General features: G+C 33.7%; 1 protein-coding gene across 2 annotated transcripts in view; it reads right to left on the reverse strand.

Moving 5' to 3' along the window:
- Window positions 1-16008, reverse strand: part of FBXL17 (F-box and leucine rich repeat protein 17) — a 489758-nt gene that overhangs the window by 445001 nt on the left and 28749 nt on the right. For both annotated transcript variants that reach the window (XM_059063241.2, XM_067031421.1), the window contains exon 4: window positions 11011-11142. In XM_059063241.2, the coding sequence (XP_058919224.1) occupies window positions 11011-11142 (132 nt within the window). The remainder of the gene's footprint in view (window positions 1-11010; window positions 11143-16008) is intronic.

Genomic DNA, 16008 nt, shown 5'->3' on the forward strand with positions numbered 1-16008 from the left:
AGTACCATCATCTTTCACACTGTTTTCCATTAAGTTGTTTACTCATAAGCTTATAACAATTGTAGTTTATAAGATGTATAATGGATTATACAGTGGAACTGACTACATTTACACATGATGAAAAAATACTTATTAATATATCAGTGAAGAGGGGTACATACATATATGTGTGTATGTGTATAAAACTGTGTCCTGCAATAACTTAAAATATATGAAATATCAAACTACTCATAAGTATCTTCAAATATTTAAAGTTAACATTAACCTAGTAAATAGATATGGAATTATATTTTGATTCCCATTCAGAGAATCTACAAATCACAGCTCCACCTAATTCTACCATGTTCTCAGAGGAGTTAAAACAAAAAGCTAGCATTAAATGATGAAAATATTGATAATTTTATAATCTGTAGGGATTCATATGGGCATTTAAACAACAATGAATATAAATATATACCTTCCTCTTTATTTTCTCAGAGATATATATTCAATAAGAGGAAAATAAAAGATAAGAATAATCACCCAGATACAGCTCAATTAGAAGGACTCTGATATATAACTATTTTTCTTTGGATTACAAATTCTCAATATATTCATTTATGTATCATATTATAGTGAATGATAAATACCTAGATTTTATGCTTAAATCAAAAATAGTCAATAAAAACCTGGCAAAAGACACTACAAATTTTCTACCCCCAAGAACTCTCCATAACTCATTTCTATCATATTTTAGAAACCAAAAATAGTGAAGTAGAGGACCCATTAAAGAAAAATACTGTATTGATCTTTTCTACAACCTAATTTTTATGTGGCTACACAAAATAAGATGCAATAGGAGGGTTAAAAAAATAATATCAAAAAAGTACAGATTTCATCTGGCCTCAAATTATCAGCTACTAAAAACCAGAAGGTACAGTCCAAGGGAAAGATTTTACCCTAACACTCTCATCTGAGCAACTTCGTATTTAGACCTTTAATAAGAACTTGAAGAAAGACAATAGAGGTAATATGAATAAGCAAAATCTGTAGCAGGAATAGGAACAGTAGTCACCACACAGGATACCTAGATGCACTTTCATGACAATGTATCTTTCTGATAATAACGACAAGAAAATGCTTGAAAAGAAGCATCTTACCAACTGGTAACCAGATTCAACTATAGTCTGTAAAAGACATTCAGAAAGGCACATCTTAAAAAAAGAGAGAAAAAGAAAAAGAGGAATTCTTCTCCCCTTAAGCCTAATCACTAAAACATTAAATGGGATTAAGTCTTGGATATCCTAAGACTCTAACACCTCTGTGATAGGTAGATGAAGAAAAATATAAGCCAAAACTTCTCCCTAGATCCAAGCAATACATCTCACTTGCTGACTGACGGTCTAGAAAGGCAGCTGAAGAATGTATGCTCATAAATGACAGGCTTCATGTACTCCAGCATTCCACTGCCATCTAACCTTATGAAGTTTCTATTTGCTAAGTCTAATGACTTGGCTCTTTATCTCAACCCACTATCAACTGTTACCAACACTTGAGCACAGAGACTGAGACAGCACTTTCATGTTTATATCTGAAAGATAATTTGATTTGCTCCAAAACTCTTTGTGATTTTTTAAATATCCACTCCTAAAAGAAGTAAACAAAAATTACATTTTAAAAAAAAAGGATCTAGGGGCTTCTCTGGTGGTGCAGTGGTTAAGAATCCACCTGCCAATGCAGGGGGACACGGGTTCAAGCCCTGGTCCGGGAAGATCCCACATGCAGCAGAGCAACTAAGCCCATGAGCCACAACTACTGAGCCTGCACTCAAGAGTCCAAGAACCACAACTACTGAGCCCACACGCCACATCTACTGAAGCCCGTGCACTCTAGAGCCCGTGCTCTGCAACAAGAGAAGCCACCACAGTGAGAAGCCCATGTACCACAACAAAGAGTAGCCCCTGCTCGCCGCAACTAGAGAAAGCCCGCATGCAATGAAGACCCAACACAGCCAAAAATAATAAATAAATAAAAATAAATAAATTTATTTTTTAAAAAGGCTCTAAACTACAGACTATATAAGTGGAAAATAACACCAGCAAAATAACTGCAACACTAGGAATAACCTACCAGCTATAAATTTTAAACCCAAAACAAATTGGATATTTTTAGTAATCTAGAATTTGATCGAGAAATTTTTTCTAAGAATATGTAAATACTATTTAGTCTCCTATTTTTAGCTATAATAAATTCTGCATTATCAACACTGGAATATCTATATCAGAATTTTTAATACTAGGTTAGCTTCCTCCTGCAATCCTGTTTGCATCTGAGCAATTCTTACCATCAGTTGATGGGCTCCCAAAATTTGTGAACCAATTTGAGTATTACTAAATTATTATAATGTTAAATAAATATGCTGGGTAAAAAAATAATGCATTCCAAAGAAAAATTATTTGGATATTATCAAAGCCACTGCTTGCCCTCTACCAAACTGGTTCACAGGGGAAGAAAAATATACATACACACACACATACTCATACTTTATAGTTTTCTATGCCTTTCAAATGATGGAATACAATTCAGTCATGTTCTTACCAAGATACCTGATAGATAAAAAAGATATCCACAGGAGAAAAACAGAAAAACAGATTAAAAAGAGAGACAGTAAGCTCTAATAAAGAATATATAACAAATAAAAATGTATTTATTCTTTAGACTGAAAAATCTGCCAAATAACATTTTAACTTTTTTTTCAAGTGGATCTTTCAAATATCACTGAACAAAATAAAACCAATGTTATTAATCGTAAGAATGTACAAGTCAATGTAATTCAGACAAGAATAGAAATTATACTCTAGTTGATCAGAACGCCATATTGTTAAAAAAAAAAATATATTGTCCCAGAAAATACTCCTTGAGAACATTAATGACTCCGGCTAGATAAATTTGATACATGAAGAATGGCATCATTAATATAGTAACTAGATCAAAGAAACTTACTTATTCGAAAAGTCAGAAAATCACTGACTCTGCATCTTTAACTTATTTTTCGAGCTTTTATTTATATGCTTAAATCCACTTTCTTTTTAAAGCATGTTCCCAAAATACTGGAAGAAATATGTTTTGTGTTTTGTTGTTTTTTTTTTTTTTTGCGGTACGCGGGCCTCTCATTGTTGTGGCCTCTCCCGTTGTGGAGCACAGGCTCCGGACGCACAGGCTCAGTGGCCATGGGGCATGGGCCCAGCCGCTCTGCGGCATGTGGGATCCTCCTGGACCGGGGCACGAACCCGTTTCCCCTGCATCGGCAGGCGGACTCTCAACCACTGTGCCACCAGGGAAGCCCAGAAATATGTTTTTAAAAGTATGTTTAATTCAGCAGTAAGCCATTTGTCACTAAACCAACATTTATTGAATGACTATTATGTGCCAACACACAGGTGGATGGGATAAAAAGATAACTAGATACTCTCCACCCTCAAAAGAGTTGACAATCCATCAGCAAGATACAGCTGTAAACTGTAATTACAGTTATTCATGGAGAGCAATTTGACATTATCTAGCAAAAAATTCAAAATGTACCCATCCTTGCTCCCTTTAATTACATTTCTAGAATAGATCCTAGAGAAATTCTCACAGATAAGCACAGAGACTTGCACAAAGATTTTATTGCAACACTGCCTATAATAACAAAACAATGGAAACAATATAAGTGTCCCTCAATATAAAATGGATAAACAGGAGATATATACATATATAGGATACTAAAAGTTTAAAAGAATGAATTACATATTCATTACGGCTAGATATCAAAAATAAAAGTAAAAATGCAAACTGTAGATTGACATACTTTGTGAGACCAGATTTTAACCATATAACATCAGATAGAAACTATTTGGGACCACATACTGAACAATATTATATTGTTGTTCATGGTATCCATTATGTCTGTTAAAGCAGTTGTTTTTTTAAGCATTTTAGATCATCACAGGAGTTGCCTCTAAAAAGAGATAGTGGAATAACATGGGATGCAAGACAAGAGACTTAAAGTTTATTTGCTTTATTAATTCAAGAAGAATGAACAAATTTAACAAAATGTTAACAACTTTTGATGCCTAGGTGAGGGACATATATATGTTACTACTCTTTTCAGTATTCCAAATTATTTTAATTTCCTAAAATTAAAAAAAAAATACAAGACCAAAAAATTTGATCACCTTTCACATTTGAAATCTCAAGTATAATCTCAATTACCAAGAGAAATATAAATTTCTTAGCATGACACTCAAGAAACGTAACAACCTGGTCCCCACCTTCCTTTAGAGACCCAACTATGAACACTTCCCCCACCAGCATGATATAATCCTAATCTTACTTTAACACCCACCACTTATTAAACATTCCACATATCTTCCTGATGCCTTGTGTTTGTTAATGATACCACTTGCCTCAAAAATATGTTTGCTTGCATCCCAATTGCCACATCACTATATATCATTCAAGATCCAGTTATAAATGTCACCTACTATTTATAGGATTTCCTGATTCCTCCCTAATCTCTCACACAAGTAACTATTTTGCGATTGGCATTTCCATAGCGCTTATCACTAGAAAAGGATATTCTTTCTTTGGCAATATAACTCTTTTTAAATTCCTTAACACTTCTCATAGTGCCTGGCACATAGTAGGTATTCAAATGTTAACTGCACTGAATCAACATCTGAAACAGTGTTAAGGAACGGAGTAGAAAGTTACCAGTTCATTAATCCATTAAAATTTCTATTAAATCTATTGAACAAAAATGAAATGGTATTTAGCTTCTGAATCCAAGTATCACAAAAAACACAATATTATGTTTTTGCCAAGTAAAAAATTTTGCATAATGAAAGCAATTCTACAAAAGTTCATTATGTTCACATTTATACAGGATTAAAACCAGCATTAAACACTATCCTGAAGACAGTTTTCCTCTTTGGTAATTTTACTAATTTTCCTAGAAAAGATTTCAGTGTATCTCCATTGGTACTAGCAGCTTCCCCTAAAATCAGTTATCATCCTAGCAAAAGGATCTTCTACTCATGCTAATAGCTAATTTCCTCCTCTGATGTCTCACAGCACCTGACAGTTAAGTGTTTTAATGGGGATAATACCTTCTGGAAATTATTGCTTGGTTCAAAGGCATATATGGATTAGCTCCACCTGTGATGTATCCATGCAATCAAAGGTCTTGAGGACAAACTTTTGAGAATCCAACAGATCTGGGTTAGAATCCTGACTCTGACATTTATCTGTTGTTCCTTAACCTTTTTAGGCCTCAATTTCTTCATCTGTAAAATGGAATAAAAATAAACTACCTCATGGGGACTTCCCTGGCATTCCAGAAGTTAAGACTCTGCACTTACAATGCAGGGGGTGCGGGTTCAATCCCTGGTTGGGAACTAAGATCCCACAGGCCACGCGACATGGCCAAAAAATAAAAATAAATAAATAAAATTTTTAAAAAGTAAGCTACCTCATATGGTGGTTGTGAGGATTAATTATGTAAAACTACACAGTGCCTGGTACATTATAAACAGTCAATGAGATAACTATTATTAAATATTTTTAGATATCAAAAAATGACAGCAAAATACTGAAAGGTAGTATACAATAACAAGATGAAGTTTATTAACTTTAGGTCACCTTCTTTAGAATGCCATATTTATGCATCACTGTTTATTGGAAACTACCACTCTCGGTGTAAGTAAATGCCTCATCCATTCAGAGAGGAAAGGGCAATGAAGGCGAATATCTCTACCCTTGGAGACTTTGGAGGCTGAAGTGAGTACTTATAAAATGGAATTCTTCATAAATGTGCATTATTTATGTCTGGGATTACAAGTAAACTCACTTCACAAGGAGTATCTGAGGAATAAGATAAGAATGTAGTGGAGGTGTTGGGGGGTAGCAGGGACCAAATCTCTTAATGTATTAACTCAAAGTTGAAAAGTAAAAGAGTCAGGAAATGCAAGCCTTAATATAAAGCTGAATTAGTTACTGTTATTTAAGCTCTGATGCAAATGCTTACCTTACTTACCCTAGTTGATGATAACAGGGCTACCAGTCTATTCACTTAGCTGCTTGCAACAACCTCAAAATCACAGCAAGCAGCAAAAAAAGAATTAAACTGTGGGTAACTAACAGATGAAATCAGAACACAGTAAGTGACAGTAGACACTGACACAGCCCAATTCAAACTGGTAGACGCCAGAAAGTGAACTCTGATAGGGAGAGGAAGAAAGAAAAAAACATTTATTAAAGACTTCCTACGTTTGGAACCATATATTTTGTACTTCCTCAATCTCATTTAGTCTGATCCTCACAAGAAAAAGTCTGAGGTAGTATTATATCTTTTCTACAAACAAGAAAATGAAAGTACAAAAATTAAGATAACTAACTGAATCACATGATTAAGAAACAGTAGGATCAATATATGAATTGAGTTCAATTCAACTCACACTCAGTATTTGTATCATGCATCCCAGAAGGAAGCAGAGAGAGGTAAATTTAGGTCCTACTTCATACATGTAAGCCTCCAAAGGATAATAAAATTAAAAACAATGAACAAACAATGTTACAAATAATGTTACAGCAAGAGCCAAAGGACTATGGGAGATGGCACAGAACTGTAAAACTAGTAAAATAGTTCACCAGGAGGTTGAAAATGTAAAAGGTCATAATTAACCATTGGGAAATCAAATTTTAATCAGAAAACATTTAACATTTCCCTAAAACTTCCTAAAATCTATTCATAATACATTACTACTTTCTTGGGTAACTTAGAAATCTATACTAGTTTCATAACTCAACTCTACAGAGTAGAAGGTGTTAAAAAAAATAAGCCAAATAAATATAAGACACAGACATCTCTATCAAATATGCTGACCCTAGAACTTAGCATAGAAGCCATTTTAAAAATCGTAAAATCCTAGTACTTTACAAAATCAGGTTGGATAACAAATGTAGATAATCTATCTGACCCCATCAATTTACAGCCAAATAAAAATCTTCCCAAGATGTAGGGAATGGACGTGAGAACACAGGGAGAGGGAAGGGTAAGCTGGGACGAAGTGAGAGAGTAGCACTGACATATATACACTACCAAATGTAAAATAGATAGCTAGTGGGAAGCAACTGCATAGCACAAGGAGATCAGCTTGGTTCTTTGTGACCACCTAGAGAGATAGGATAGGGAGGGTGGGAGGGAGACGCAAGATGGAGGGAATATGGGGATATATGTATACATACAGCTGATTCACGCAGAAACTAACACAACATTGTAAAGCAATTATACTCCAATAAAAATGTTTAAAAAAAAAGCAGCCCAAAGAGCTTCTGTCCAAAAAAGTAGAGAAGCAGAATCTGGAGCAAGGAGAGTAAGGAAGCAGAGAAAATATACTTAATTAAGTTTCTAGATCATCAATAACTATACACACAAACTAAATATGGCTTTAAAATAATTTTGTAACCAGTACTGCACAGAAGTGATATAAATGTTATAGCTAAAAGACGGCAGACAGTTGGATATAATATGCTCGACACTCACTACAGTTGTATTCCTCAGATCTGTTTTTATAGTCTATACAACAGTTTTATAGCAAATGCAAAATACATCCACGTAGGTGCATGGCAGTTGTCTCACTCAAAAATTACTAAAACAAAAACTCATTCTTTGGGGGTAAGATTTTACATGTATGCCCTCAATTCTTTGCCTCACCATAAATCATTTGAGTACTAAGATGTAAGATCATTGTCCTCTTTCCACCCGAATAAAACTCCTTGTGATAAATACAGGAATCCTTTCCCTATGCTAAAGTGTACTTTACTTACAGTGCCACAAATAAGAATATTCAAGTATCTTGCTACTTTGGTTAAGACAGCAAGTTCACCTTGTAACACTCCAAATGCAACTATTATTTATTTTTAAAGAAAATTTCCCTAAAACCATCTAAAGGACAAAATTAAAAATAAACCATAAATATCTGTAGAAACCATGTACGAGCATTTTATCTTTATAGTTACATCAAGGACACAAAAGCTATGTCACTGAAATATACAAAGACAATGCTGCCATCTAAAGGCCAAGATATAATATGAAAAAAATGTACACTTAGTCATATACTGTCAACATATATAAAAACAACCAATTTGATATTTTAAAGTCAGCAAAGTTTATACTTTAAAAAAGCACTATGCTATGATTATTTTTAGGGTACAAAATAAAACTCTAATACTATTTTGAGAAGATTCTTTTTGAGAAGACTGATAAGAGAATTAGCAAAGTAATTTAGCTAATGATCAATACCTGCACAGGTAAAGTTCTGTTGGCATCCTTTCACATACAATATTCTCCTGAGTACTGAATATTTCTATTAGTTGTTTGTCCTATTTAATGATGTTTATTATTTCCTGTCTGTAATTAAATATATGGTATAATTATATATATGCATATATAAATATTGTTTGCCTTTAATCAGACTATTATTTCTACTCACCCTTTTAAAAATATTTGTCATTAAAGTACTAACAATAATACATCTCAGAGTGAAAAAACCCAATCTACTTAAAATTGTAGCTTTGCAAGTAATTCAAATATTTCTCCCTATTTCATAAATTCTAAAAATACAAACTAAAGTTCCTATGGGAGACCAGTTATCAACAGCTCAACTGCCCAACAGAAAGAGTTCATACTATTCTAAATTGCCCTTTCTAAAAACCTTAAATTGAAAGAATTTCATTGAACTGAACTTTACTTAAGATTTAGCAAAATCACTTCTAATTTGCAATGAAATCAAAATGTTTACTGGGGCTTCCCTGGTGGCACAGTGGTTGAGAGTCCGCCTGCCGACGCAGGGGACACGGGTTCGTGCCCCGGTCCGGGAAGATCCCACATGCCGCGGAGCGGCTGGGCCTGTGAGCCATGGCCACTGGGCCTGCGCGTCCAGAGCCTGTGTTCCGCAATGGGTGAGGCCACGACAGTGAGAGGCCCGCGTACCGCAAAAAAAAAAAAGTTTACTGAATAACACTACATAGGAAACTGATTCCCTTAGCATTTAAGTATATAACACCTTTCTAATGGACCACAATATTAAAGAAATTTGAACATAACTAGAGCCTTCAAAAATATGGTTTAATTCCTTTGAAAAACCACTGACAAAAATTTTTAATGTGTCAAGAAAAATGTTTTTCTGATTTTGCTCAACAAGAAAACAAATATTAATCATTCAACAAATATTCTCATTATGTGAGAAATATAAAAATTGTAAGCTGGGATTACCATCTTTTAATTTAGCTTGAGTGCAAAGTGGAAACCAATGGACAACAAATATGGTCAAGTTCTCATAAAGACTACTAGTTTTTTATTGTCTCCTATGAGTCAGAGTTTATACTAGACAATTTAAGGATATTATATCATTTAATCCGCAAAACCACAACCTGCAAAAATACAAATACTAATAACCCCATTTGCAAAGGAGGTTCAAAGATCTTAAGTAACTTTCCCAAGGTCACAATGCAAGTAAATGGATACTGGGATTCAAAAATTCATTCTCTCTTACCCAGAAGACCTTACTCTATCCACAAGAAAATAATGCCTCAGGAGTGATTATTAAATTTGTATTAAATGTGAACAGGAATAGGAAGTATTTTTACTGTGTAATTTCACAGAAAAAGATAATTTTACATGGTAATAAAAGTATTTATTTTTAATTCATAGTATTTCAACTTTTCTAACTGTAATCTTTAAAAAAAAAAAAAGCATTATCTCACTTGAAGTGCTGAGGCTTCCAGACACCTTTCAAAACTTACATTAATATGTGAGAGGTATTTATCAAATTTTGTAAACTAACTCCAAGGGGCAACAAAAAGATCTCATTATTTTGCAGATACAGCCAAAAAGCAAATCTCCTTTGTAAATATACATATTCAGGACCACCTTGCCTACATTTTAATGTACCATATTTTTCAACATTGAGAACTCTACTGATGCCTCCCCAGTGACAACTTTTTCTGTTAACCTGTACTATATACCTATCAAAGCAAATTTAAATGGATTTGGAATATTATTCAGCCATAAAAAGGAATGAAGCTCTGATACATGCTACAATAGGAATGAATTTTGAAAAAATATGGTATGTAAAAGAAGGCAGACACAGAAGACCACATATTATTGTGTGATTCTATTTATATGAAATGTCTGGAACAGACAAAAATCCACAGAAAGTAGATTACCAGTTGCCATGGGCTAGAAGAAGGGGAAATGAAGAGTGACAGCTAATGGGCACAGGATTTCTTTTTGGAATAATAAAACTGTTCTAGAATTAGTGATGATGACTGCACAACTTTGTGAATATACTAACAAACACTGAACTGTACACTTTAAAAAGGTGAATTTTATGATATATAAAGTATATCTCAATAAGAAAAAATTACATGGCTTTAAATATATTTATAATATACAATAAGTGTAAATGAGTTAACTACACATGTGCTTAAAATATAATATAAAACCTATATAACTACCGAAAAACAAGATTATCTGTCTCAATTTACTGAGACAGTAATTTTACACCATACTAAGTGAAAGGCTCTATTTCACAAGCATGCATCTTCCTGAATATTAAAAATTCCTAACTATCTAAAATTACTACAATCCCTAGGGGAATCAGAAGGAACGACAACTACATACTTATGTTTGGCAGCCAAATTTAATTTTTTCAAATTAATTTTTTTCCACTGTCAGAGTTTAGAAAAAAGCACATTAGGCACATGCTAATAAAGAATTTTTAACATGTAAGTACCACATACAAGCACCTTCACAGTTATAAAAGCAATTTATACAAATCACTGTTTTGAGAAGATTCCTGCTTTTAAGTAGAATCTGCCTCTAAACCATCAAAAAAAATAAGCAGAAAAAAATTTATAAGCTAAGTTATAAGGAATTCAAGAGTTAGAAACAAAATGAAAAACACAAGAATGGTAACAAGTACTTACTAATTTGTTTTCCTGCATGTATATTCTTTGTAATTTCAGACAGCCCTTAGCTATGACGATCATGCCTTCATCTGAGATCTTGTAACACTGGCCGAAATGAATATCTTTGAGTTCTCTGCATTTTGAGCCCAGCTGTAAACAAAGAGATTTGACTGAATGCTCCAAAAATAACAAAGGTGACATATTTCTAGTGGGATTTCCATATAATTTTTTTAAACAGCCATACCAAAATTAAATAATTGTTTATAAATTACTCTTAAAATAGAATGTAGGCAATCTATCATTTAAAAGTGTTGTGTAAGCCTTTTCACCTTCTAATTATCTCCTTGCTTCAACTGCCTTACACTATATGCCCACCTAGGTGCCTAGATTCCATAACACTTCAAATTCATGTCTTAATTTATCTTGAGTCTTTTTATCAGTCATAGTGTTAGACTGAGTGGAACACAGGTCCAAGGAATAAAACCAAGGTCCAAGAAGTGAGACAAAGGTCCAGTGAGTGAACGAATATTTAATTCAGGAGATTCTACTTCTAGTTCTGATTGCCCCAATGTATCATTTTTCTCCATCAGCTCATTTACTCTGTGAAAGAGAAAAAAGACTGAATATGCTATAGCCAATATTCTAGTTAAAACTTATTTACATACTTATTGCATAAACTAAAAAAAAAAAAAAAAAAAGGACTAGTGATTTCCTGATTGAAATCTCAAGTGTACCTTAAATAGTTACTGAACAGGTACAATGTTCCCTTAAAAAACATTAAGTACAACAAAGAACATATTACATAATTTCTTTTCAAAATCTACAGTAGAAATTAGATGATCAAAGCAAACTATAAATAAATGTATTATAAGTATTACATATAAAGAAAGTCATCTTAGAGATAAAACAAGAAACTTTAGTAAAAACCTATATATCAAAAATTGTCTAAAAAATTACATTAAGACAATAAAATCCAGTTTAGCAAGGGTTCAAAGTGTGCTGATACACCACTGGTAGGAGTGTAAATTAGTACTAAAAATCTTCTTGGAGGGCTAGTTAGCATAATATTTGCCTGAAAATTATATGACTCAGCTTCTAAATATTTACCAAAAAATGTAAGAGGGATGGATAATTGGATAGATACATAGTAAAGTCAACATACTACAATGTTAATTACACAATCTATGTAGTGGGTATACAGGTGTTCACTGTAAAATTCTTTCAAATTTTCCATATATTTAAAATTATTCATAAAGACTATTGGAATAATTAACTAAAGGTGTTTGGTAAGATTTAGCTACAAGAAATTAGCACAAGAATTTTTTTTTAAAGAGTGAAATACAGAAAACCTAATGTTATAAATTATGGTTTTCATAAAATTGAGTATTATATAGCCATTAAATTGAAGTAAACACTTGACAAATAAAAACTGTACATGTTTTTATAATACAATTCAATTTTTATAAACAAATTAGGCACACTTAAATATACGTATACATATTTAATTATACACATGTATATAGAAAAGAGATATACACCAAGGTGTTTACAGTGCTTATTTCTGATCAGTACAATAATGGGTACTGTTCTTTTTATCTTTTCTATCAGTCTTCTCACATCTTTTTAAAAATAAATATTATTTTTGTAATAAAAACTTTCAAGTCCTGTTTCAAGTAAAGTAATGATATTATCAGAAAGATATGCAATTTCAGTTAGCTTTTCCAGGGATGGTGATATATACAAGCCATCTTATTTTAATCTAGGTAACACTATAACCAATTATATATTTCACTAGAAATGTAAACTCCATGAAGACAGAAGCTTGTTTAACTAACATAGGCCTGGTGCCCAGTGTCTTATAGTCAGTTGATAATTAGTAAATATTTGTTGAATGAATGAAAAGACTGATCAGAGTTATTCATTGTAAAGAGGCCTCTTTGAAAAATGGACAAATAAAGGGAACCATGATTGTGGTCTCATATACCACCATGTTCTATTTAATTCAAGAGTTCTAAATTGGGTCCACAGGTGGAAATCAGGGATTCCAGGAAAATGGATGAGAAAAAAAAAGGTACATTTTAATTTTCTTACTATTCTCTAAATGAAGTTTAGCTTTTCCTTCATTTATTAAACAGAAAATCACAGTAGTTTAGCAGTATGTGTGACTCTGTAAAAAACAGAAATCAAAGATAATTTCACATAACACTACTGTTATTGCAGATAGTGAAATATCATTTTTGTTCATCAGTATTCATCATGTTTATTAGATCTACCACCAGATCTTATAATGCATTAAAGAGGCACATATATTTCTAGAACAAACATACAATGGCATGTTACTTAGACCCAAAAAAGCTGAATCCAAAGCCAATAGTGGGGAAAGCAGAAAAGCAATATGATAATCACTACAAAACTCCCAATAAGCTCACATATGTCTGGCAGTGAGGGCAAGGTTGGTGTTAAAACCACCAGGATTCTTGAAAGTCTACTTAAGAAGTAGTTAACCACTCAGGTCACCTCCTCATTTCTGCACAGCCTGCCCCCGCCCACTCTCCCACAACAGCAAAAGACTGAAGTTCACTGAGGGGAGTAAATCATAGGGTCTTTGGGGTATGCCATGCACAGTTGACAGCAGAAGCACATTCCAGAAAATGTGGGGATATGAAAGTTTATACAGTGAAAATGGAGGAATTAAAAGAAATAATTCTATAAAATGTTCCAAGATGAAAGGATATGGACTTCCAGACTAAAAGGACTCACTCATATGTCCAATACAAATGACAAAAGCAGACCTGTATCAAGGCAAATCATCATAAAATTTCATAATCATAGGTATGAAAAATATTCTAGACTTCTAATGAGAATCAGATTTCATACAGAGGATTAAGGATAAAAAAGGCAACAAACTTCTTAATTATTTAAGAAGAATACTTATTTCAAACCTAGAATACTGTACTCAGGATTCAGACTATGAATTAAGCGTGAGGGTAGAATAGAGACATTTTCAGACATGCAAGCTCTCAAAAGATGTACCTCCCATATATTCTTTATCAGGAAGCTATTACAATCTGTACTCTACAAAACATGAGAATACATCAAGAGAAAGAACACATGACATCTAGATAATAGGACATCTAATAGAACAGCAAGGTGAGGAAAACATTGAGAATAAGGGTGAAGATAAGATACTAAGATGACCATTAATGCAAGAGTAGTTATATACAAGTCCAAACTGCTGTCTACTTTAAGAAAATAAATTGGACTAAGTAAATACATATAGGTATACTAAAGCAACTGGGATAAAGCTGTGGACTCCATCACTATTAAGATATAAAAACTAAATAAACTAAACGAGGACAAAAAGACATTTATTCATTCCAATAAAAACAAAATTCCTATGGGAACATATGTATATGTATAACTGATTCACTTTGTTGTAAAGGAGAAACTAACACAATATAGTAAAACAGTTATACTCAAATAAAGATGTTAAAAAAAAATTCCCTCTGGAACAAAAAGGTAGGTAATTATAAGATGTAAATACTGAATACTATTTAATCAAAATTATAACAGAATTATTTTGACACGATGACGGCATAGGAGATAGAAAAGGATAGTGAGCTAAATCCTCGTCTTTCCATAGCAAGGAAATAGCATAGATCAGCAGTCTGCAACCTTTTGGGCACCAGGGACCGGTTTCGTGGAAGACAATTTTCCCACAGATGCAGGGCAGGGAGGTTCAGGTGGTAATGTGAGCGATGGGGAGTGACAGGAAGTGGCAGATGAAGCTTCACTCACCTGCTGCTCACCTCCTGCTGTGTGGCCCAGGGGTTGGGGACCCCTGGGATGGTCTAAAATGGATAAATCAAGAAAATACATAGACATAGATGGCAAATGCTTCTTCTCTACCACTGCTTCCTTCTTCTGGAAGGAATTCAACTGGTCTAACTTCTGTTCTCTACACTGATTAGTTTGTATTTAATAAGCTGAATATGTTCAGTTCATCTCTATCTTTTTTCCACTTGAGAACAAACTGCCCGCAAGGAGCAAGCATCTACTTCTACATTTGCAGGACACTGCTGGTCCAGCCTAGTAGATGATGACTGGGTCCCCTGGCCAAACTCCAGCATTTGAGTTAACAAGCTTATTTAACTCTATTACTAAGCAACATTCCCAATCTAGCCTTTCTGTGTAACAAAGTTGATATTTTTCCTCTGTCACTATTCCAGTGTCTTATTTGTCAATTTATTGAGATGCTGGAGCAATAAAGAGACTTCAACACTTAATGCACCAGCCAGGTGATCTCTTCCTGTATCAAGTTTACCCCCATTAACTCTTTTTTTTTTTTTTAAGATTTTTTTTTTGATGTGGACCATTTTTAAAGTCTTTATTGAATTTCTTACAATACTGCTTCTGTGTTTTTTTATGTTTTGGTTTTTTGGCCATGAGGCATGTGGGATCTTAGTTCCCTTACCAGGGACTGAACCCACACCCCCTGCATTGGAAGGTGAAGTCTTAACCACTGGACCTCCAGGGAAGGCCCCCACTCCTTAACTGTTACCTTATCCCAGCAAAAAGTCAGTACAGCTAAAGGATCTACAAACATCTCAAAATTACCTCCATAATACTTTCTACTTTACCAAAGAACATTCTGAAATAATAACTACTCATCATAAGATAAGAATACCTATCTGGCTGATACTGACAGGATGCATACCACCACTCACCTTGGTTGGATACTGGAAAACTCCTCCCTGAGGGCCCTTCCAGGTAAGAGAGGTTATCAACCTTGTGAAATTTTAGCTCCAACCACACCTATCCATTCACACCCAGCCTGTCTTTCATTGCTATTTGCACCTGACACTCATGCCAGGTACAACCCTAACTCTCACTCTTCACCAAGTAAATGGTCTTAGTTACCTACGACATAGAACCCCAGTATGCCATTTAAGAGGTTCTGAATCTTTATCAATACAAGTCCAATATCTAGTTCCCTAGGAAAGGTGCAAGTCAGAT

This window comes from Kogia breviceps, chromosome 4, assembly GCF_026419965.1.
Source record: "Kogia breviceps isolate mKogBre1 chromosome 4, mKogBre1 haplotype 1, whole genome shotgun sequence".
NCBI lineage: Eukaryota > Metazoa > Chordata > Mammalia > Artiodactyla > Physeteridae > Kogia > Kogia breviceps.